The sequence below is a fragment of the Sinocyclocheilus grahami genome, unplaced genomic scaffold (genome assembly GCF_001515645.1).
Source record: "Sinocyclocheilus grahami isolate Dianchi unplaced genomic scaffold, SAMN03320097.WGS_v1.1 scaffold78.1, whole genome shotgun sequence".
Classification (NCBI taxonomy): domain Eukaryota; kingdom Metazoa; phylum Chordata; class Actinopteri; order Cypriniformes; family Cyprinidae; genus Sinocyclocheilus; species Sinocyclocheilus grahami.
Genome location: NW_015505257.1, coordinates 1,172,303 through 1,198,627, shown reverse-complemented (window position 1 = coordinate 1,198,627; position 26,325 = coordinate 1,172,303). Strand labels below are relative to the sequence as shown.

Below are 26,325 nucleotides of genomic sequence, written 5' to 3'. Positions count from 1 at the left end.
TCGGTATTCTCTCTCATTAGTGGGGAACTGACCCCACAAACTTTTCCGATTAAAGAGATGGAAACAGAGATAAAGTAAACAGAAAGGGGAAGCAGAAAGACAAACTACAGAGGAAAACAAATTGCCGCCGGGAGATATCTGAGTTTCAAAACAGCAGGTCTGTAACCTTATTAATAATCCAAAAAGATGAGACTTCAGACGGACGAGCTTTGGGCTGAGAGTATGGAGAGAAGTTGAAGGTAATGAGTAATTACATAATATCAACCCGCACCGCTCCATATTACGCAAATCCAGCAGGACTGACCTGAATATCAGGCCAAGATATATCCTTATTCTAGTACATAGACATCTGCACTCCATCACTACAACCCAGTCTGCACAAAACACAACACCCTGAGGTTGTACCACCTGCCTCACACAGGATAAAGATGTTGGTATCAACATTCAAATTTCATCAGAACACATTTTTTGTTGATGTAAGACGTTTGTAATGCTTTTCTCACTTTGGCACTCATCCTTGGAAGAGAAACAACGATATCCAGCAAACGACTGGCATGTGTGAAATCCACGCAGGCAGGTGTAAGCCTCTTTTCTCACTCAGTCTGTGTCAGACGTTCCTTTGCAGATGCCTCATTGAATCTGCTAATGCATTTGGGAGATGGTTACAGATGATTGGCTTACACTTGAAAAGCTATTCAATGGTGCAAATAACAGCCTGTAACCTTGTATCACTGAGAAACTGTAGTCATATAGTAATGTTGTTAAATAGGGTTTTGCAACAGCTGTACAGTAAGAAATGGCATAACAGAATTTTACCAGCAGTGCGGTTAAAAAACAGCAATACGTTTGGATTATGCATCTTTGGATTAATTAATAATTCATCTCTTCTATTCCTGCGTGTGTAGATCACCATTGTTTGTGCAGCGTTTCTTAATAAATATAAATCATAATAGTGTTGTAATTGTATTTATGTTACCGATCTTTAGATTGCATAAAAAAATACTTGAAAACTTTCTCATTTTAAAGTTCAAGCATGAGATGGAAATATTAACATATATTAATATTGAAATTAATATTAACATTAACATATATTAATATTTTAATATTATTTGTTATAACAATGCTTTGTTGGTATAGTACTTTTCATGGAAGCTTAAAAATGAATAAAATACAACCAATATAAAGCATTCATATAAATTAATTCAAGCATGTGCAATTAAATATCACTTGGGTTTGTTTGTAATGCTAATTATTTTATTTCTTCTTCAGGCTTCAGGTTTTCACTGTTTGCCAGCATTATTTATTTATTGTTTAGTAGCTTGTTTTTTGACATCTGGAATTCATTTGGTAGTTGAAATGACATATTTTTATGCCATTTCTACAATCTACAAAACTAGAGTTACACTAAAGTTGAAACTGAAATCTCCTAGTTATCATCCTCACATTTTTATCCCCAACTCATGAACCTGAAGCAATGCCCTTCAGAAATCCAGCAGAAGTTCTAGTCCAGCAGGGCTGAGTGCCAAAGTCGACACACAGTTTGCATCTCTAGTTATAAACTCCCAGGCAGCTCCTGTAACTCCTAGGGATTTTAGTGAAGACTTCAAACAAGCTTTCTGTCTTCCTGCCCAGAACTCATAATCCTCTTGGCTCCATAATCTTTCTTCAGGTCTCCGGTGTGTGTATATATGTGTGTATATGAAATGTGGCTCTCTCTGTTGCTCTTATGAGTGAAACACATGCTCCCACATGTGAGTGCAGTGGTGTTGGTGTTGATTTGTTGCAGTATTGTTTTAGCATATTCTGTAGCACATTAAAGCTGTGGAGAATCGGAAATGGTAAATTTGCATGGAGTGTATGTTAATTAATCTTCAAGGCATAAATAATCACTAACAAACCGCTTTCTCTTTTTCCTCTATTTATGAATTTTCTTATCACATACTTGCAGCCTGATCGCTCCACTTTTCAAATCCTTCAAATCGCCTCATCCATGCCCTCAGCTCTGAGCATTACAGGAGGTAATAATTTCGGAATAAATGGCCATGTAATACTTTCATAACCCATAATGCCGTGTATGGAGCCCATGCCAGCATATGCCAACCCATTCACTTCATCCTTCCTTCGCACATGCACATAATGCACATTGACGTTATAGAAACTAAATTAGGCTAATTAAAATTGCTGTTTGCTAGCACTTTGAGATATAAATTATGGTATTTGTGGAAATTAATAAAAAAATATTCTCTCTATGAACAATTTTTCCTTTATAACACAACCCCAAGAGGAGTTTTTTCCTGTTTTAGCCAACTTCAAGTAGCATTCTGTTGCAATTTTGTTGTCCAAAAATTATCTAGGTTAAACACACACACACATAGAGACATTCGAGTTACACATTAAGTAGAACCAGAGTGATGCATGAATAAAAAAGTAATATATTCTAATTATCTCGATCTTCTCATCTACTTGTCCATCACTCCTTCATTCTCACAAACAAATAGCCTAACTTTACCAAAAACTTATTAAGGCAAGTATTTCCAGCTGGTTAATATATAAATTGGATCCTACCTGTCCTGAAGGTGACCTGTTTGGTGTGCATAGAGAAGGTCCCGAACACTACACCCATCTTCAACAGAGATCTTCACTTCCTCACTTTAGATCTTGGCTTGAAAGAAGCACTGGTCCCTGTTTTTGTCTTTATCTCTTGATCTTTCAACTCTCTTTCACTCTCAGGGTTGCTGGTTACTTAGCTCTCGCTCTCTCTCTCTTTCCTTTGCGTTCTCTATCTATCATGTGGACTCTGAAGGCTGCTCATCATTTCCTGAGCTTTTATTGGGGGATGAGAGAGACATGGAAAGAGAGCGAGAGAGATGGTGAGTGGTTCATTTAGGAATACTAGCGGAGAATGAGGGAGTGATAAAACTGCGTAGTTAATAGGTCTATCCAGCAGTGTAAGAACAGACTTGTGAAAACAATACCAGACTTTGTCTAGCAGGTATAAAACGATGATCCTCTTCAGTCACAGATTTTAAAAATGAAGTGTGTCATTTCTGTGGCACTAGCATCATCGAAGAGAGTTGGGAAAATAAGGAATGTTTTCCAAATAGGTTTCCTAAACATTTTCTGCTATTGGTCGGTCAAACATTTCGTCCCACCCCAAATTCACACCATTGGTTGAGCCAGTGCTGCTGTTGTCAGGATAGTCGGAATGCTCAATCAAAGTTCTTGTTTTAATATTGTCACAAAGACACAGTGTTCACACTTTTTGAGGAGATCAGTCTACAAATGACTTATTTATCGTTGATTTATAGTTGATTATATTAAGCTGCATATTGAGATAGAAGAAAGTATTTTTCCATGACATTTCTAATGGTAATCTGGTATAGGTAAGACTACTATAGCCATTAAGACATATTGATGATGGTTTGCCACCGGAGAGAGAGTCATATCCACTTCGCGTCGTGGCCACATCACCACCTCGGGTGTGCATTTATTTTCTAATAATAATAATTCTAATTAACACTGCCTCTGAAGACTTTATTTACACTGCAAGTGTTGGTGTCGCTCAAATCAACATGTTTTAACACTGGAAAATTAACACCAGAAAAACAACTCTAAACAATACTGGATATTTTTCTGTGTATGTATGTATGTCTATGGAATACAGTAAACCTGTAATATTATGAAATATTATTATTGTGAAATATTATTTCTATAATACTAATGTTAAAGTAACTGTTTTGTATTTTAACATATTTTGAATGACATTTATTCCCGGGATGGTAAAGCTGCATTTTCAGCATCATTACTCCAGATTTCAGTGTCACATGGTCCTTCAGTTCTGTGTAAATGCATTTATGCCACCTCTATGCAGCATCAAACAGTCTGTGTAAAGACACCTACATGCCACTTCAGAAGAGCTTCTGCGCTACCTTTGCCGTGTAAATTCGGTAATATGTTGATTTGGTGCTCAAGAAACATTTCTTTTTATTATCAATGTTGAAAACAGTTGTAATATTTTTTTTGTGAAAACTGATACCTTTTTATTAGGATTCTTTGATAAATAGAAGGTTAAAAAGAACATAATCAATTTGATCTATTTAATGTGCCCTTGTTAAATAAAAGTGTTAATTAGAATAAGTATTAATAAAAATATTTTTAAAAAATCCACAAAAGTCTTACAGACCATGAACATTTGAATGGTAAAAGGTGGTGATTTAAATATTATTTATTATTGCATTGATTAATATTTCTCTCTGCACATGTTCACGTTGATGTGTTATATTCTGTAATGTTTAATTTTTTTTTACAGTGAATTTTGAACCATTGGTTTTCTCGCTCAAATACATGGTTTTATGGGCTCTATCAGTGGTCAGAGTATCGCAGTGTGAGGATTAAGATAATCACTTTAACCAAAGCGCTCTCGCTCGCTCTCTAGAACATGCTGGACTCTTATCTATCTGGGCCACTTAAACATTGACATCTTTTAGCGCAGCACTCCATATTGACTCGTTCACACACAGAGGGAAAAGACTAGAGATTCAATTACCCCCTGCGATTAAAATACAAGTGTTTGGGCTATTAAAAAGAGAGCTTTAAGAGCATCAAATCCTTGTGCTGGAAAAAAACTCTGGATAAACACAAAGAAGAGCTAAAGCATGTGTTCAAGAGGGGGAGTGAAAAACTGAAAAAAAGGCTTAGAGGAGGATAGAAAGAACAGGGATGATGTGAGGATGACAAGGAACTGTGAGGACGAGGCTTTGCACCCTTGATCTTTTCACAAATCTCTTCTCTTCTGTCATTTCTCTCTGCGTGTCGAGGAAAACGTGTGACAGCCGGATAGAAGTGAATGAAAGTGATAGAAAAAAAGACAAAGGAAATAACAGGAAATGCTGATGGGGAAGAGAGATTGAGCTGCTGCTTTTGAGTAAACCACTGTTCTGTCAAGAGCTGATCATTGAAACACATCTCAGCAATGTGCTTGCACATCATTCCATGTCCTTTCATCCGCCAATCCCTTTCTTCTTCTCCTCCTCCTCCTTAATCTACCTAAGTGTCCCTATTTCCACCCACCCTGCTGCTGTCAGAGGAAACTGCTGGTGCAGTGGAAGATCCAGGAGCAGGTGAGGTTAGGACAGATGATTGATCTATGTACTATCAGTTCAATATAAGATACTGTTTTTCTCGGAAAGAGAAATCACAATGGAGATCTCTTTATTATCTCAACTGTTTCTCCAAGACAGCGGTGAGATTAATTGCAAACATTTTGAGACTTTTTCTTTAAGTCAGCATGAAACTGGGTTAACAATCCATTTTACATCTGTAATGACAGCAGCTGAGAAGTAAAGTTGTTTCAGAGTCAGAGCCAGTTGTTACGTTTATATTAAATATTATGATTTTTTAAAAATTCTATGGCACCATTGAATCGTTCACAATGAGCATTTTATAGCACTTTCTTTTAAAGGGTAATAAGATTATAAGATCAAGGCCTGTTCACACCAACACAAATGTTTGGTGTGAAAATTCGGTCCAATTTTCAAACACAATTTGTCACCTGCTTGTCGCTGAGAATAAAGTGAAACCGTATGTTTTCAAACAGCCAATCAGATTTTTGTATTTGCTACTGTGTTTATCAAATAACACCAGAGAGAGCCAGTTCCGGATACTTCCTCTGCTATTTACTGCTGCTTAGTTTTTTGTAACAGGAACAGTATGTGACCAAAAGTGCAAATTTTATTGGTTGGCCAGTTCTTTGCAGTGGAAAAGAGTTTAGAACACTACGTAAAAAAATTGTCACATTGATGTCATGCAAATATTTGTGCTTTTGCGAGTCGGTCTGAATAGACGACAAAGTGAATGTGAAAGCAATGTCTTGGTGTTGTGACTCACTGCAAATCAAAAATCAGAGATCCCAACATGAACTTTCTTTCAAAATACTTTATTATTTTTTTTCCAGAAATCCAATGCTATTCACATTACTTTTATAGCAGTAAACTCTTTCTGTATGTAAATTGTATAATTTATTTCAATTTGTATTCCTTCTAAGGATTAGATAAAACCTCTGAGCCAGAATCGATACTTAAATGAAACATTACTGAGTACTCGATTAAGTCTCCTAAGCTATGAAAGAGCAACCACTTAGTTGCAGTCAAATTTTCCTCTGGGTATCGATGTTCTATACTCCACACTGTAACACTAACAAGAAAGAAAAGAGTTAAAGTACTGTACCAGCTTGATGTTGTTAAACTGAGGTTATTTAGCTCATTATATGGTGTTTTCAAAGCTAACGTATCAGTCACTCGAGAGCGGCAGCTGCAGCTCACAGTATGTGAGTTACTGCCTGGGGTAGATCATCAGCCTGTGCCCCCTCATATACCCACAGTTCACAGTCAGCTTCTGCTACAGGCCTGCTGTATCGACTGCTCGACTGTATGTAAACACAGTCCCTCGTGACCACGTAAGGACTGCAGTATGATTTGCAAGTGTGATACGATTAAAAATGCTACAAATACATGACATTCTGTTTATGCCGTGGAAAAATCAACTTACAGACCCGAATATTCAGTTGTGGAGTGTTTTTCAGGTTTCTTACTTGAAGTCAGTTTCTTTATGAATAGCTGTTACACATATTTTTGCCTTGTAGGCAATTTGTTGAGCCTGTTGGCTGCAGATATATTTTCCTTTTGTCATATCTAATTTTGCCAGCCACCCTCAGAATGCTTACAGAGGCATTAAAGGTGACCTATTATGCAAAAATCACTTTTATAAGGTGTTTGAACACAGATGTGTTCAAAAACATCCACCCACTCATTTTTTTTATCCCAATAAATCATAAACGGTCTCTCCAAATGAGTGGTTCCAGATTTCTTCCTATATTGACGTCATACTAGTGAAAAGTCCCCCCCATTTGTGACGATCTCTGCCCTATTAGCATTAACCCCGCCCTGAGTAAGAAACAGCAGTCCGCCATTACTGTTTTCTTGCTGTAGCTGCTGGAGATACTTCAGCACCAAAGAGGCATTACAAGTGTTGTGTGTTGCATGGGATGCACCAACGAACATGGGAGTCTCCATAGACTCCCTCCATCTGAGCAGCTGAGGATACGGTGGTTAAAGGGGTTATATGACGTTGCTAAAAAAGAACATTATTTTGTGTATTTGGTGTAATGCAATGTGTTTATGCGGTTTAAGGTTAAAAAACACATTATTTTCCACATACTGTACATTATTGTTTCTCCTCTATGCCCCGCCTTACCGAAAAGCGTCGATTTTCACAAAGCTCATTGTTCTGAAAAGTGAGGTGTGCTCTCATTGGCCAGCTATCCAGTGCGTTATGATTGGCTGAATTCCTCAAGCGTGTGACAGAAATGTTATGCCCCTTACCATACTGTGATTCTGTGTCCCAGCGTGATGGACAAAACCAATAAAACCCATTACAAACGAGAAATTTGTTGCATCCAGTGGGGACATAATTACTGATTATAATGACTTATACTGTCTTTTTACGCATTGCATTGCATCGCGCCGAGTAAACATAAACCCACGTCTGCATTTGTGATCGGAGAAACGACAAGCGCTACTCTACACTGCTCAGAATTCGCGCTTGAATCATCAGTGTCAAATTCTTTAAATATGAAAACATACTTACAGGCTGTGAGTCAGAACAGCCGGCATTGTAGGCTACGCTCCCGGGTTCAGGAAACAGTCCTCCGTAAAATGTGTTGCACACACTCGAATATTTGGGTTGAACTGTTCTGGAACAGTGTTGTAAATACAACTTAACCACTGATTTCTAGTTGTGTCCTCTTTTGGAAGACCAAACAAAGTATTTTCGCTTTCACAGCTAAACACAACATCTTTGCGTAAACATTTGGGCGGCATTATGGAAATCTTCCTACATCGTGATGTAGACATGTGGGGGCATGTTTAAACGAGGCGTTTTAGGAGGGCGTGGACGAGTCTTAACTTTTAAATAGAATATCTCTTTGGGTTTGAGACTTTCTTTGCAACTTTAGGGATCTTATCTATTCACTAACAGCTTGTAACACTCCAAAGAGAAAGGAAAACTTGAAATCGCATCATATGTCATCAATGAAATTTTCGAAGGAAATGTCCCGGAAAAAAATTGAAAAGTCCTATATGTTTGTGCTAATCATTTTACACTGGACTGCCTCACAAACGAGGGTAAGTTCAGCTCTGGAGTTGTACAAAGGTTGATTCTGAAAGAGCGATCGATACCAATGCTTTGTGTATGCGAATGTCAGCTCCAGACAAAGCATCATGTTTTGTTTTCCAAAAGAGCTTCTTGTCACTCTGTAAGGCGAATGTTGCTAAAACTACCATTGTCTCTGCCTGTTTTCAGTGATGCTGCCTTCATGTGCTACCAGAATGATCGTAAATAGGAATGTGGTCGTTAAAAATTGCATATGAAAGCAATGTGAAGTCGACTGCTTGAATTTGTCAAGCTCATAATGTGATAGCACGTGAAGGCACCATGAGACCAGCTATGTCGTCACGCCGTGCTCCCCGTCTGTATAATTTATAAACGCACATTATATGATTGCGTGATATTGCCCTGTTTTGTTGTTGCCGGTATGGTGCCCAATTTTGACCCCCTGCCGAATTATTACCCCCCTCGTTCAGGTCGATACCTGATTGCCTAATCCTAACCCCTCCCCCACACCTACTCCTAAACCTACGAATACTAGGGAGGTAATAATCTGGCGGGGGGGTCAGAATTGGGCACAATACCTGCGGTGCGTTCCAAACAGGATATATAGCAAAAAATATATCGCAAAACAATCATGGCCGCCATATTGAAGGGTCGGTCCAAACCGAAGTGCTCAAAACTGGCCACTTCAAAGGGCCCTTCGGAATGAAGGATTTCGAAGGGTACAACCGATGGACACTTTGGGCTCCCATGATCCAGATTCTTTGCATGATGACGGCGCCTCCGTGTGGGCACGTGATGATGACGCAGAAGGGCACTTCAAGAAACAGTTGTTTGATCCCCTACACCCTTCAACCCTTCGAAGCTCAATAGCCTAAACCAATTTGTCAAATAAATCACTTTTTGCAAAACCTTAAACAAATTCAGGCAGTTTAGACACTGTTTGCACATCTCATGCACTCTTTTTGCAAAACTCTAAACACATTCTCACTCACTAAAACGCAGTTTGCACTGTGATAAACTTGTGATGCGAAACTCGAAACACAAGAAAGCAAAAGTTAAGTACAACTGCAACACGGTTGTCATCATTAGCACACAATAATTCAAAACTTTTCATACTTGTTTCTAAATATTAATGCACAAAATATAAGCCAGTTCAATGTGCACAGATGGCATGGGTGCATCCATCAATCTGAGAGGTACGGAAGAGTGTGTATATGAGGTGGAGGAAGAGGAGGACAAGGAAGATCAAGGCCATGAACTGTAATTTCAGATGAAATCAGAGCTACTGTGATAGACCATGTTCTTGTGCATGGAATGACAGAGGCATGAAAAAGAGTTCAAAGTACAGTAATTTGAGATTCTCTGTGGCCACCATAATCAGTTGGAAAGTTCAAAAGAAGAGCAAAAGAAGAGTGGAAGAGAATCTTGTGTAGAATTGCAAGACTACCAAAAACTTTTCATACTTGTTTCTAAATATTAATGCACAAAATATAAGCCAGTTCAATGTGCACAGATGGCATGGGTGCATCCATCAATCTGAGAGGTACGGAAGAGTGTGTATATGAGGTGGAGGAAGAGGAGGACAAGGAAGATCAAGGCCATGAACTGTAATTTCAGATGAAATCAGAGCTACTGTGATAGACCATGTTCTTGTGCATGGAATGACAGAGGCATGAAAAAGAGTTCAACCTACAGTAATTTGAGATTCTCTGTGGCCACCATAATCAGTTGGAAAATCTTGTGTAGAATTGCAAGACTACCACGTTAGGGTGGATGTGTGTATATATGTATGCATGTGTGTGTGTGTGTGTGTTTGTGTTTTATTGCAAAATATTTACTAAATACAATAAACAGATTTTTTTTGTAACTACATGCAGTGGACACTGTGTTCTCCATTTTTTGATGTAGTGTCTAATGAATGATCTGTAGTGTGTATATTACTGAATAATGTGTGTATGATTCGAAAGCTTTGTTTGATTTTGAGTAGGCTACAGTTGAAATAGTTTTGAAGCGATTGTTTGATTTTGCCAGAAGTCGAGTTCTGTGAAGTTTTGAGAAAATGAGTGATGGTTTCAAGAATTGTGTTTTAACAATTCAGAAAAACTGTAATACAGCGCGTGAGAGTTTGCACAAGTGCATTTATTTTGGATATACTGCCATCTTGTGGTTACTCATGCTTGGTGGTTACCTGCTTGGGAGCAGGCTTAGTTCAGGTAAACAGGATTACTGTAGATTGTGTCATTTTAAGTGATGATGATACTGAACGTCTGTCCCAGACACTGCTACTCTCATGTGATGTATTATTTTACTCAAAAGTATAATGTATGACTATAGCAATAAACAATAGACTGATCAATATGATGATTGTTTCAATATTGGATGTCTCAATACAGACATGAGTCTCAGGTGCTTTCCACTGGACAGTACCAGTGAATTTGGTTGAACCAGAGAACTTTGGGTAGCTTCCATGAATATGACAGGTATAGCATAAACAAGTTTGATGTATGTCCCATGAGGACACCTGTGCCCAATGCGAGGGTGGAGTAAAGGATATTAAAAAAGTAAAAAAAAAAACATTAGAAAATATGCCGGCAGGAGGAGTAATAATAGGGTGACCAGACATCCCGTTTTTCCCGGGACAGTCCAGGGGTCTTGTCTTTATGTTATCTGACTAAAAAACTATTACTTTGAACTTTTTTTATTACAGTTTTTTTTTTACAAAATGTAGAGTGCCTTAAAAATAATTATCAAAACCTTGATTAAAACAGGCTTATACTGATTTTCTCATCCTCCGATTTATAGGCTACTTATCAATCCTGTTTTTATCATCATTATAATTTAAAAAATGAATACATTCAGAACAGGATTATAATATACATGTCTTTCGTTTCGATACATGTCTCAGCAAGGAGCACAGCCCTATTAAAAGCCATGCTCCACCATGTGCCCCTTTTATACTTTGAGCACCTGCCCCTCCAAAGGTCTCTGCACGGCCCTGGTCAGTATTACATTCATTCGGTCTCAAAGGGACAGCAGCCTAATTAAATACCTGTCTGTCTCATTAATGTTAATCAAGCAACAAAAGATGTTAAATAAATGTATACATGTTAAACCTACTCTATTAGAAAAACGAATTAATTTAATATTTAATTTGTATCTATTGTATTTGTTGTATTATTGTGTGTGTATATATATATAGAGATATAGAGATATAGAGATATAGATATAATTTAGATATAGATATAGATATAATTTAGATATAGATATAGATATAATTTAGATATAGATATAGATATAATTTAGATATAGATATAGATATAATTTAGATATAGATATAGATATAATTTAGATATAGATATAATTTAGATATCATGAAATAAAATGTCTCATATCGTGTTCATATATCACCCCCCAACCCCAACCTCCTTTGAGCGGTGAGATTTTATGTGGATGGCTTTGAGACATAGCAGGAGATGCAGCTACTTCTCAAATCTCAAAATGCTTTTATGATGCACAGTTCATTTAAACACAGTCAGTTATGTTTTAAGATGGATCTTATAGATTTAGAAACTTTGATTAATGCTGCCACGCATGACAAATCCACTTTAAAATGTACTCAGTCATTTATTCAATATTTCTTGAAGATGTCTTGAAGATGTCTCTTTGCTTGTCAGTCATTTGATGTGATATTTAGAGGGTGAGGTTTTGGAGACAAACGGGGATGCTAATAGATGAGAAATTAATCTAATTTAAATGTGCATTAAGTAATGTTGGGCAGGCTAATAATGACTTCATCTTGAATGTATACTTTCAACTAGTAGTTTGGATGCAGCATTATACAAAAGCAAAAGTTACAATTTTAGAAATGCTTCAATAAGTAATATGAAAAGATGCTCTCATAACATAAAGTGAGTAGTATTTTAACAGGTGTACAGTTCATTTATTAACCAGAAGGGGGCATCATTTTACACATAATCTACTTCAGAGCCTCTGTGTTGTCAGACACTCATGCTGTGCAGCTGTAAGTGTAGGCTACTTATTGAATTAAACTGTAAATGCATCTGCCAATGTAATCCAAGAGCTTCTTTACATTCACTGCATGATCATAGACCTGACTTAGTGTCAGAGATCTCTATGGTCTACAGTTTTACTCTATAAAAAGTTATTTATTGTCTTTTTTTAATTTGTATTATTTTACCCATAATGTTAGTGTTTCAGCAGATGTGTTCATAAAATATACTTATACAATTATTTTAAAAATGATTAAATCACATTCATATGTAGGAAGAACATCAAGTGCCTGCCTAAAAATACCACATGCTACATTTATCGCCATGGAAACCATCTGCACAACCTGAAGATGATTTATATATTTATAACTCCTAAATAACCTTTGCTGGAAATAAATATGTGCCTATAATCAAGCTGATGCACAGAATTGTTTTGATGTAGTATCACAGATTAATTTTACTTCCTGTAGACGCCAGTTTTGTTTGGTCCAGCATGTTCTGTCTCGATTTAGTGATTGTACTTCCTTTAAAAACTTTTAAAATTCATCAGACTAAGCATTATTTGTCCCTCCAGTTTCAGTCAAATCATATAAAACGCCACGTCCAAAGTCCCAAGTAAAGGGCATTTACATTGCCAATGATTTTAGGCAACAAAGCTAACAGAGAAGTCATTCATTTTCAGTGAAACTTGGCAATAATGATTACAATAATCTATTAGTTTACATTTACTAACATCAATTGTAAGCTACTCATTGCAAACAAAATGCAAGTTGGGGAGCCACTTTAAACAGGCCCTGTCCCGCCTGAAATATTGCTAGAAAGCCCACTGTGACAGTACTGTGACTAGCAGAGACATAATTGGTGTCAGCATGAACAGCGCTTATTCTGCTATTCTGATATAATGCATTGGTCTCATAACTAAATGATTCGTAATGTTTGTTTCAGGGGCTCGTAAACTCCTCAGCGAGCAAATCTGAGCAGACAACGATCGCCTCAGTAAGAGCTGTGCAACATCGACCCGACGCACGGCCTCATGCTGTGGGTCAGCACGCATATGACAAGAGGGAAGGAAATGATAGACGGATGGAGAAACAAAGAGCAGAGAAAGAGGGAAAAAGAAAGTGAATGGGGAAGTGTCATGAAAATGGAGGAAAGATGGGTAAAGGAGGAGAGAGATGGAGGGGAAGAGTGCAAGAGATGGATAGGGACGCTGGGGATAAAAATAAACTGCAGGAGGAAGTAGATTACGTAAAACAGGACGAGTGATTTAAAAATTAAAGGTGGAGACGTGCACTGTCAGCTTCGATCTGCAGTTAAAAGGAGAGAGAGAGAGAGAGAGCAAGGGAAAGGCAGAGAGGCAGAAGGAAAGAGATAACGTACGATACCCCAAGTTAGAGTATTGTAGTAGATGTTTATGTTCACTCTGCAGGGAAGAGAAAGAACTGCCGCCAACCAGAGTCTCTGTCTTCACTCCAGTGAGTTTAACATCTGGCCTCTGCAGCAGTACATCTGGACAGGCAGCATTTTAACAGCTGTTTCTTAGTCTTTAGTCTAAGTGGATACTCTTGAGAGTCTCATATGAACTTAGTTTTACTTTAAAAGAATGGGTGTATGTTTATTTGTAATTTTTAACAAATTTGGTGAAAAATGAACCTGAAAGCTAAATTGTACTTTTGAGGATGTACTCATGGAAATAATATACTTATTATTACAAATTATATAGTAATTAAACTATTTTTTTTTTAAAGAAGTCTGCGTTTATTTAATCAGGAATACAGTAATATTGTGAAACATTATGAGTTTAAATGACTGCTTTCTATTTTAGTATATTTTAAAATGTAATTTATTCATGTGATGGCAAAGCTGAATTTTCAGCGTCACATGATCCTTCAGAACCATGCTCAAGAAACATTTCTTATTATTATCAATGTGGAAAATAGTTGTGCTGCTTAATATTTTGTTGAAACCATGATTCCTTGATGAATAGAAATTTTAAAGAATTTTTTTTTTAAATAAGAATTTTGCAATATTGTCACTTTTCATCAATTTAATGCATCCTTTCTGAATTATCTAACTATTACTGAGTCCAAACATTTTCATGTCTTGCAAACTTTACGCATATTGGTTTACTGTACTCTTTTAAACATTACAGTTGTGAATTCTGCTCACCATGATAAAGGTATCAAGCTGGTGAACATATTTTTGCTGAATTTGTAAGATGCATCAGAAGACTTGATTATATATATATTTTATTTATTTATTAATTAATGAGGCAGGGAAAGTATATATAAATCTAAACCAACCAGCCAGCAGCAAGTTCTTAATGTTTAGCCCAAGAGAGAAAGATGAAAAAAGGGAAAAAGGAGGCGTGTGTTCATAGCTAAAGGTTTCTATTTGTGTGTTTGTGTGCAAGAAAAAAGGACAGAAGGGACGTACGTTAAGAAAAAGCTGACTACTATCTCTAGAGAAAGTTCAGTCCAGGTGTTTCTGAAACGAGTGCGTCCAAGTGTGTGCCAATGTGTGTGTGTGTGTGTGTGTGTGTGTGTGTGTGTGTGTGACCCTCAATGTGGAAAATAGTTGTGCTGCTTAATATTTTGTTGAAACCATGATTCCTTGATGAATAGAAATTTTAAAGAATTTTTTTTTTAAATAAGAATTTTGCAATATTGTCACTTTTCATCAATTTAATGCATCCTTTCTGAATTATCTAACTATTACTGAGTCCAAACATTTTCATGTCTTGCAAACTTTACGCATATTGGTTTACTGTACTCTTTTAAACATTACAGTTGTGAATTCTGCTCACCATGATAAAGGTATCAAGCTGGTGAACATATTTTTGCTGAATTTGTAAGATGCATCAGAAGACTTGATTATATATATATTTTATTTATTTATTAATTAATGAAGCAGGGAAAGTATATATAAATCTAAACCAACCAGCCAGCAGCAAGTTCTTAATGTTTAGCCCAAGAGAGAAAGATGAAAAAAGGGAAAAAGGAGGCATGTGTTCATAGCTAAAGGTTTCTATTTGTGTGTTTGTGTGCAAGAAAAAAGGACAGAAAGGACGTACGTTAAGAAAAAGCTGACTACTATCTCTAGAGAAAGTTCAGTCCAGGTGTTTCTGAAACGAGTGCGTCCAAGTGTGTGCCTGTGTGTGTGTGTGTGTGTGTGTGTGTGTGTGTGAGACCCTTGAAGAGTGCTGAATGCCTCTGCGTCTGTGGGTGTGTGTCTGCACGGCTGCCTCTCCCTCCTCAAACTCACACAGACTCAAACACACCTCCGGGACACAGCAGTCAGGTGGACTCTGCTCTCATACACATGCAGTGCTGTTCCACTCTCATCTCTCCTGGTTCCAGCTTATCTTTCCATTAAAAGTCAATTAAAGGGCCTCTTTTAAAATCAGCCAAGGTAACCATGGTTGCACATGCATGCAAACCTCAGTTTGCTTGTGCAAAGCCTGTAGTCAGGAAGATGGTCAGAAACCAGGTTTTAGTCAGTTAAGATGAAACATGGTGCATTGAACATTAAATGAACATTGTTTGAGCAAACTACATTACAGAAAGAAATCAGCTACATAAACTCTCTGACTTAATGCAGTTCTTTATTGTAAGAGAATTTGCATAAATATTTATTATTTTTTTTTATTATAAATATCCTCCTGAAGACAAATAAAAAACAAATAATTATTTTTTTTACAAGTAAGAACTGCAAATAGAGTAAATTATCACAGGATTATTTTCATTCTGGGTTGGAATATAGGGGGTGTAGCCAATATGCATATATAATAATATTAACATAATTTAATACAATAATATATTAAGACAAAATAGGAAAATTATATTTAAAGTATTATCATAATTTGCTTAAGCAGAGACATTTCTAACTACGCCAAAGTTTATTCCCCTTAAAGTGTAAATACTGTGACTCTTTGTCCTTGCAATGTTTGGTGGCACTAGTGGTGCAAAAATTATTCACTGCAAATGTTAATATCTTTTGATGCTGGTATGGTAATACTAATAATCTATCTATCATTTTATTTTAATTATTTATTTTTTGCAGTAGTCAATAATACTTTAATATTCCATTTAATTTTGGTCTATGTATTTGTATTAAATCATTCATATTATCATATCTACACTCCCAATAGGCCATCCCAGAATAAAAATAATTATTTCATAATTTACTAAACTTTATGCTGTTTCAAACATTTAACTTTTTTTTCTGTAGAACAGCAAGTTATTTTTGCAGAATGCTTAAGAAAAAGCACCATAAATATAAATCCACATTTACACATACACATACATACACATGCAAGCACACGGGACCGGAGTTCATTCTCCCACACTCATGTAGCGTCTGCGTAGAATCATGCATGATCTTTGGGGTTTTATGGCTTAAGAGACCCTTTTAGCCTTTTGACATTTGCATATAAATTACCGTCCTGGTCACAGACTTTAAGTTTGTATTGGGGTCTAAATTGCCAAATGGTTACTCGCCATCAAGGAGATTCTAACCAGTCCCCCCCCACTATCATCTCCCCCATCTGACTTCAAACACTTCCCAAAGAGCTGTAAATGACCCCGATGCCAGGCAACAATGGGCCTGGCTGACCAAGCAAACTAACACACACACACACACACACAAACACACACACACATAAAGACATTTCTTTATTTAGACTATAATTAGCCAGGAAAATAATCTTTCTTTGAACTGATAAATTATTATTTTGTCTGCTCGGTGGACGGATAGATCAAGTAATGGTAATATTGATTCTGCTACAGTTAATTCAAAGATCTAATCTAAATATTTATTATTAATCATAACCAGTTATAATTAGTCATAAATATTTCCCTTTTTGAGCTGATTTACTACACACACGTACAAACACATGCTAATTCAGGCATATCTTTTAAAGGTAATTGGGATGTCAGAATGTTTAACATTCTGTTTAATAAATCTTTAATTACTTTTGCCTTCTTTAGATAAAAGGTCATATGTTAGAGGTTGAGTCCTGCTGGTATTGCCTGTGTTATTGCAGCAAGTTATTATGAGCCTCTCTCACACACACACACACACACACACACACACACACACACACACACACACACATATATTATCAACAGCTCAGCAGGAACAGGAGGCCGAGGTGGAGGAGGAGGATGTGAACAGGCCTGAATGTATTTGGGATGTTGTGAATGTTTCACATCTAATATTACATTTACATAAGATGATGCTGAGAAACATTTGGCACCTCCACAGCTGCTGAAGCTAAACCGAAACAGAATCACTGAGAAAACGCAGGAGTCTGAAAAGAGATTGAAATTCAGCGAATGACAGAGAAGGAGATAAAATAGAAGGAGAAAATGTGCGAAGGAGGGAAAGAGTGTGGGAGAGTTAAATTGCATTGGCATTGTAGCTATCAGACAGATGGTAACAAACTAGTGTCAACTAAAGAGTTTGACTGAAACCAGATGGAGGAGGAAAAACTTTTCTGGAAATAAGTAAATAAAAATATATCATATTAGATCACTGCATAATAAAGTACCCTGACTAATATTAGTCATCATTAGAATTTATTTGTCAAATTTGTCGAAAAGCTATCAATTAAATGTCTAAACCTCTCAAACATTTTTAGTTTTACTGCTACAAATCATAAACATGATCTCTGCCATTCCGACCATCTTTTTTTAATTGAATCTAAGCTGCAAAAATGATTAATTCTGAAGTGTAATTTTGTATATTTCTAGATGTGTGTAGCACCTTCCACATTGCATATCAGATGGGACGATTATCATTCAATAACACATATTTTGCTCAGTTTCTCATGCTAAATTATTGTATCTTTTGACTTGGGATATCCTATTATGATACATTTATGGTGCTTTGTTTTTATTTTGGAGCATGACAAATCCAGTGCCTTTCATTTTCATTATAATGAAAAGAGCATTGCAGGATATCCATCAAAAATTCACCTTTTTGTGTTTCACAGAAGAATGAAAGTCATACAGGTTTAGAAACAACAAGAGGGAGTCAATAATGCCAGAATGTTCTTTTTTGGGTGAACTATCCCGTTACAGTAATGAGACATTGAATAACTGAGTCACTCTCCCAAATCTCTTTTTTACTGAGAGTGTGTGTGAGTGCGTGTGTGTGTACATCTTGGTCTGCACTGTTCTGAAATGTTCTGTTTAGAGTCCTCAGGCAATTGAACTTTGAACATTGCATCAGCCTTCAGATGTGATATAATTCATAAAAATCTATTAAAGGCACATGAAATGGGAGAGGTCAAGCTGAAGACGCAGTGGAATTTTGTCTCTGGCCATGTTCACACAGCAGCACAATACAGTACACGGTACAACCACATTCTATAACTGAACTCAAGCTCGTAATGTGTGAACTAAACCATACTGAACAACCGTCTGTCACTTTATACAGTGTGCTGCACATACATGACTAGCGTGTTCCAGGTTTTCATGTGTGCTTTCAATAACTTACAGAGACACAGATATGAGCTGTGTGTCATCTGAAGGTTCAGATTCAGTCATTGTCCGTGTTGCTGTCTGTTAATTAAAATTGGACAGATGAAATCTTGCCTGAATTTAACTTTTGTTGTGTCAGATGTGATAAGACTGCCTTTTGGAAGTTGCCATTTTTTAAATTTACTTAAGTTACTGTTGGTTACAGGTGATCCGGGCTTGACTTTTTGACAGTTGCATATTCATACAGACAGTATTCAAGCCTCTATCATAAGCCACTGTGTGAACAAGACATTTGGAGATCTATAAGAGACATATAAAATACCCTGTAATCAGAGGCTTAAAGAAATAGTTCACCCAAAAATTGTGTCATTATTTATTCTCCCTTATGTTGTTCCAAACCTGTATGACTTTTCGGCCATGTACACACTCTAAAGTTCAATGAGTGACAACTGCATTTAAATATGGTAATGAATCACCTAAATTATAGTTTTGTGTGTGTATGGAACAGAACTCACTCTCAAAATTGTGATGATTGACACCACGGTAACCATAGTAACATTCTGGTATCTAGTGTGTTTGGTATACACTATTTTTAAGCAAAGTAATATTGCAGCAACCGAAGACTCGTTATGTTCAGTGAATTTTTTATTTTTATTTTTTTACTAAGCTTTAACTTTGCTTTTGTTTTTGTTTGGAAGATTACTTCACAGAGAGCATTCTTGAAGGGTTGCCATGTCCACTTATTATAAGTGATGCTTATTAAGGGTCTCTGGGCTTGGTGTTTGGGCTCGGTATATAAAGTGATCCAGTTTATGGAGTTAATAAAGTAGGCAGATGCAGGTTGCTATATTTTCACATGGGGATTATTTCCAAGATAACATGTTTGGATTTGACTTTATTATGGGCTTGTATTTATTAATTTATTTCTAGTAAGATCTGGCAACACTAATGAATCAAAACACACCCTGTGATTTCTTGCACCTTAAAATTTCCATGGCCTTTTATGTGAAAGAAAAAAAAGAGAGATATTGTATAGATTTTTCCCCACAGAAGACAAGTTTGGAACATGAAGGCGAGTAAATGTTGACTGAATTTTCCATTTTCAATTTTTTGGAATTAAAACATACAGTAGATTGTATGGTATATTGGTATATTGTATGTATAGGTATGTCATCCCTCTTTTCTAATGCTCTTTGGCATACAAACACTCAACCTAGTACAAAACTCCAAGTGCGTCTGCATTAGTATTGATTCCTCCAATCACAAGGGTTCACATCAGCTGTTGTATGGATGTACTGTACACTCTCATGTGTGCTACAGTTCTTCTACAGAGAACAGAGAAAATGTGCAGCATGTCAAGAGAAGTTGGCAGGATTGATTCACCTTGTACTCTTTTAAAATGTCAAATGCTCTTTCTCTTTCCCCCAGATGCTCATTCTATTGGAGCTGTAAAACTGCAGTAACACCAGCATAGGCATGTTGTCACTCGTAGTCACACACACACACACACACACACACACACACCCACCTTCTGATTGGGTGTTCATGGGCAGCGGTATTTTTTCCTGCAAAGTTCTTGATTCCCTCCCCCCAGTCATAGGTTAGAAAGAAGGTTGTGCCAGAAGATCTGGATGCAGAATATGCCATACACTCTTAAAAATAAAGGTGCTTCAAAAGGTTCTTCAAGCGATGCAATAGAAGAACCATTTTTGGTTCCACAAAGAACCATTCAGTCAAAGGTTCTTTAAAGAACCATCTCTTTCTTACCTTTTTATAATCTGAAGAACCTTCTTTCACCACAAAGAACCTTTTGTGAAACAGAAAGGTTCTTCAGATGTTAAAGGTTCTTTATGGAACCATTTAGACAAAAAGGTTCTTCTATGGCATCGTGAAGCACCTTTATTTTTAAGAGTGTACAGCTACACAGACAATATGCAGCATGAATTGATGAATGTGTAAAATATAAGTGTGTAAAAATGTGTGTGCATTTTTAGTGCAGAGCAGTAGGGAAGGTTCAGAAATTCAACATCATATTATCTGCTCCTGCAGGGGTGAAGGGTCATCATTAACCCACTAATGGGTTGACTGAGGTAAAGTGCGGTCAGCTAGAATAACCATGATGGATGCATACAGACACTCTCTCTCACACACTCTATTCATTGAGCTTTCATTACATATTGGCACTAATTCATTCTAAAACAAGGCTGTTTAGCCAGAGGGCTTTTAGCATCAGCTTTCTAAAATTACAGAACATGACCTTAAATGATGGGGTTATTCGGGGAGGAAAAAACAAGTCCTTTACTATTTTGGTTCTGTTTTGTATGGAAGCCTGTTCCGTCACGGAATAAAAAACAAAAAAAGGTAATTGCGACCTTTTTACCTCACATCTCTCGCTCACAAAAGTCAGAATTGAGAGATATAAATACAGAATTGCGAGATACAAACTCAGAATTATGAGAAAAAAGTCAGAAAAAAGAGTTTACGTGTCGCAATTCTGATTTCCCCCCCTCAGAATTCTGATTTGACATTTCAAGATGATATTTTGATTTTTTATTGCACAATTCTGACTTTTTTTCTCAGAAATGTAAGTTTATACTTCACAATTATGAAAAAAAGAGTTACCATTTTTACTTTTTTTATTCTGTGGAATTGGATCCCATAATTTTGTACTGTTCTATTTAAAACCCTATAAATATTTTGTTTCCATTCTTTTTTTACTCAGTTCTGCTAAATATTTTATTCTGTTCAAGATTCTGTTCTATTTTAAGTTTCCATTTTCTAGTCTGTTCAGATAAAGATTCTATTCTATTGAAGATTCCATTCCATTCTTCTGTTTAGAGAAGAACAGAATAGCACGCTATACTGATTCTGTTCTGTTCTATACAAAAGTTATTCTGTTGTGCTAAAATTGAATTGCATTGTTCCGTCGAAGTGTCTGCTCTATTGTATTATATTCTGCTAATGATTTTATTCAGTTCTGCTATAAAATGTCTATATTATATTAAGATTCAATTTTACTTAGCTGTATCCTGCTAAGTATTCTATTTTAATCCATTAAAGATTATTTTACTGTGTTTAAGTTTCCAAACTATTCTAATGTATAGAATCAATGAAGAATAGTATTTATGTGATTTTTTAAATGTATTTTTATTAACACAGCATAAGATAACACTAAGATAAGCTCCGAGCACACAAATACAAAATATTTGAGTCACAGCTTCCTTTCACAGCTTTAGTGCTCTCTGGTCTGATTTTCTTACTGTGCTGCTATAGTGGTCTAGAGAGACTGGTTTAGATGCTATACTGTGGATTCAAATCCTCAATATCCTCTTTAAATTAACTTCCTACTCCCCTGTGTATAGGAAGAGTATCTATCTGTGAGGAAGATATAATGAAGGAATGGAGAGATAACGGGGGTTCATCATGCTGTGCGCGGTGAGGTTCCGGCTCTCCGCACTCAATGACAGCAGATAAACAGCCACTGCTTGGTACCAGCATCTCCACGGGCCCCGTCGGCATTGAGATGAACCATGCAGTGATTTTTCTGCTGACACAGTGCTATGGTACTCGAAAAACAGAGGAGATAAGAGGGATGAAAGAGAGAACCGAAGATCATTGCCAAACAAAGAACCCAGACTGCTCTTCAAAGAAAAAAAATGATAAAAAGGATTTTCTATATAGGAGTTGCATGGAAGTATAAATGTGTGCTGATTCCAGGTGAAGCGTGAAAGAGTGAGCCATTGGAACTTCTCCATCCTAATACTGGCGTATCTTACTATTTGGCACTATGATGCAAAGGTTGAAATACCAAAAGAGAAACAACAGACAAATAAGCAAATACAATCGATGTTAATACAGGTAAATTGGGACACTATCCACAATTTTGTGATTGGCGTTGTTTTAAAATATAATGCCAAATGGCTCATGTCCCCAGAAATAATACCATTTTAAATAGCTACATTTCTCCTCTACACTATACAGAGGAAAAATGAAGAAAAATGTAAAACAAATACTCTGCATTAAATGCAATCTTAAAATAAAATATTTTAATGAGATGTTGTATTAAAACAACCAAAAATATTATTAAAAACACACTTTATATTAAATATTATATAGAATAGAATAGAAAAACAACATGTATTAAACATAAGGATATAAAAATGTGTTTATAGTTAATAGAATGTAAAAAACACTTATGAATATAATATTTATATAAAATGCCTTATATTAAATATATTAAAAACTTTATATGCATAACTTTATATGGATAAAATAAAATAGAATAAAATAATAAATGATACAATATTCAACTTTATTGTCAGACAAATTCTGACATTTTTTCTTGCGTTACATCAGGTTCCCCCTCACAATTACAAAACATTATTACATGGACAAGAGACGGACCAGACTTATTAACATTAACTAACATGTAATCTTTATATTAAATACATACTATAACAAAAAAGGAAAATTCTGTCATTAATTACTCACCGTCTTGTCGATCCAAACCCGTAAGTCCTTCATTCATCTTCGAAACAAAAATATCAAAAGATATTTTTGATGAAATCCGAGAGCTTTCTGACCCTGCATAGACAGCAACACAACTACCAAGTTCAAGGCCCAGAAAGATAGTAAAGACATCATTAAAATAGTCCATGTGACATCAGTGGTTCAACCGTAATTTTATGAAGCTACGAGAATACTTTTTGTGCGCAAAGAAAACAAAAATAATGACTTTAATCAACAATTCTTCTCATCCTTGCCAGTCTTTGGCAAGCGCATTCAGGAGAGAACCAAGACACATGTGTATAATGCTGCTGACACAGGAGCCGGCATTCTGACGAAGAACCCGGATGCTCTGCGGCTTGTTTGCAAGCAGAGGAATGTGCATGCATGTGTCTTGGGACTGTCGCAGGCACGTGCACACATAGACATAAAAGGGGGCTTGAGCACATGTGTGCGTGTTTCTGTTTGCGCACAGCTTTCCCTGTCAAACTAATAAAAAATCTAAATATCAGGTCGGGTCTGGAAATGTTGAGACTGTCGAGTTCCGACGCCCCTCCGCGCAGGCGAAGCACAGCAGTGTAGCACACATTGATCTGCACATGCGCATCAGGCAGAGAGCCGCAGCAGCAGTGAAGCCCTCCCTCCCTTTCCAGTTGTGTTTGTCTTGGTGTGGAGGTGAGTGGTGATGAACAAAAGACTAAAAGCTACCTGTGCCTCGAATTTACAGCTAATTACCCAAAAGACAAAAAGCAATTATAGTTAATTTGTCTTGCTAATATTCATGACTCATGAGAGCTACATGATTCAGTTCACTGCATGATTCAGTTTATTAAAATGCATTTAGAATGATCACAAAATTCAAGATATGGGGGCAGAAATTTATATTTATATAATTTCATATTGTTAATCAGTATCATGCGAAGACTGATGTTTTTTCCACCAAAAAGCAGCATGATTACAAATGTGATATTGATTTTATACCGCAGTTCAATAAACAAGAATATGCTAATTTCAACATTTACTACTGCATTATTAAAATCAAAAGTTGTGCTTGTTAACATTAGTTAATGCACTGTGAATTAACACGAACTAACTATGAACAACTGTATTTTCATTAACTAACATTAACAAAGATTAATAAATACTGTAATAAATGTATTTTTCATTGTTTGTTCATGTTAGTTAATACATTAACTAACATTAACTAATGGAACCTTATTGTAAAGTGTTGCCAAAACATTATTTAAAGCAATATTAAAAACAAGTACTTTATAATAAATAGAATATAAAAAAACTTTATATTAAATATAACATTATATTTTTTATAGTAAATATTAAAAGCTAAAATGTTATTAAATGTAATATTAATAACAAATACTTTGTGAAAAAAATATAATATTAAAAAAACCGTGATATTGACACGTGATATTTACATTACAGTAAAATATATTAAATCTGTAATTTAAAACAAACATTTTATTAAATACATTGGGGAAAAACTAATATTTTATGATAAATGTAATATTTAAAAATGTGTAATGAATATAATATTAAAAACCATAATTTTCAATCCTTGAAAAAAACTTCATAATTTGTCCCACTTTAACTGTACTTTACCATTTTAAACCAGCTTGTTTCCTTTTTTTCTTTGAATTTGATGTTAATGCAGGTGTCTTACCTTTGCTGAGGGTTCCCGAGACAAGCCTCTGAAGTGACTGAATGAGCTTTAGCACCCCCTGTCTGCAGCGGCAGGTACAGCCAGCCATGATGACAGAGAATCAAAGGGTGCACAGACAGCCCCTAAAACAGCCTAAACACTGCTTTCACCAGCGGTCCTCACAGATGATATGTACGTCCCATACGAGCCTCTCCGTGGCCTCCAGAGTCCTTCTCACACAGCCTCTTGCTCGTTCAGTCCCACAAGAGCTGCAGTTTTAACAATGGGTCCCAAGTCCAAGAATGAGATGAGCAGGATGCCCTCTGTCCAGACAACACACACACACCTTTCGCCCACTCTCCTCATACACACACTCACTCACTCACTCACTCACTCACTCACTCACTCACACACACACACACACACAAGATGCTCACAAAGTGGATGAACCTGTTTTCCTCTGCCTCTGTGCCAACCGTTTGAAGTATAAAAGGAGAGTTGCTGAAACAGCTGACTGCTGCTGTGCAAAAGTTAGAGAAGGAAAAGTTGGTGAGCGCTGGAGGCTCAAAGCTCAGAGACCGACCTGATGAATTATTAAGCGGATGGCAAGAGTCCGCTACTGTGCTACACAGACTAAGAACTGCTCGGAGGAAGTTGGGTGTCCATGAAGACAAAAGAGTGGCTTTCCTTTTTTTTGACGGTGCTTCTCCTGGTTACGCCTCTGCCTCTCTCATCCTCTAGTTGTATGTGTGTGTGTGTGTGCGTGAAGTTGGTGAGCGCTGGAGGCTCAAAGCTCAGAGACCGACCTGATGAATTATTAAGCGGATGGCAAGAGTCCGCTACTGTGCTACACAGACTAAGAACTGCTCGGAGGAAGTTGGGTGTCCATGGAGACAAAAGAGTGGCTTTCCTTTTTTTTGACGGTGCTTCTCCTGGTTACGCCTCTGCCTCTCTCATCCTCTAGTTGTATGTGTGTGTGTGTGCGTATGTGAGTGTGTGGTGTGTGTTGGGTGGTGTTGTGGCGAGAAGTCTGTGGTCCGCTGCAGCGTTTCCGACTGCTCTGTGCTGCTGGACAGATCCCTGCAGCATAAAACAGAAGACTACTGCTCTCTCTCTCGCTCTCTCACTCACTCACTCACTCAGGAAGCATCTCTTGCAAACCTTTCTCAGGCTTGTCTTGATGTTCTAGCTGAGCTAAATTACATCATAATCTATTCCATTGTACTCTATTCTGTTCTGCTCTATTCGAATATATTCTACTTAATAAAAGTTTTTGTTGTATAACCTTGTATTGTAATCTCTATTCTGTGAAAGAATATATTCTATTAAAAACTCTTCATCTGCTGCATTCTACCATACCATATTATATTAAAGTTTCTATTCTATTCTATTCTATTTTATTGAATCTCAATTATTCTGCTCTATTCTGCTCTATTCTACTATATTAAAGTTTCTATTCTATTCTACTCCATTGTATTCTACTTTATTCTGTTAAATA

The 26,325-nt window shown here is 36.6% G+C and overlaps 1 protein-coding gene across 2 annotated transcripts in view; it reads right to left on the bottom strand.

Annotated features, from left to right (window-relative positions):
• Window positions 1-25,200, bottom strand: part of LOC107586147 (Kv channel-interacting protein 1-like) — a 39,265-nt gene extending 14,065 nt beyond the window's left edge. The window contains exon 1 of one of the 2 annotated variants that reach the window (XM_016273399.1): window positions 24,849-25,200. In XM_016273399.1, coding sequence (XP_016128885.1) covers window positions 24,849-24,936 — 88 coding nt within the window. In that variant the 5' untranslated portion in view covers window positions 24,937-25,200. Of the gene's footprint in view, window positions 1-2,565; window positions 2,856-24,848 lie in introns of those variants that run through there. The other variant, XM_016273401.1, reaches the window with a different exon arrangement.
• Window positions 25,201-26,325: the final 1,125 nt, after the last annotated feature.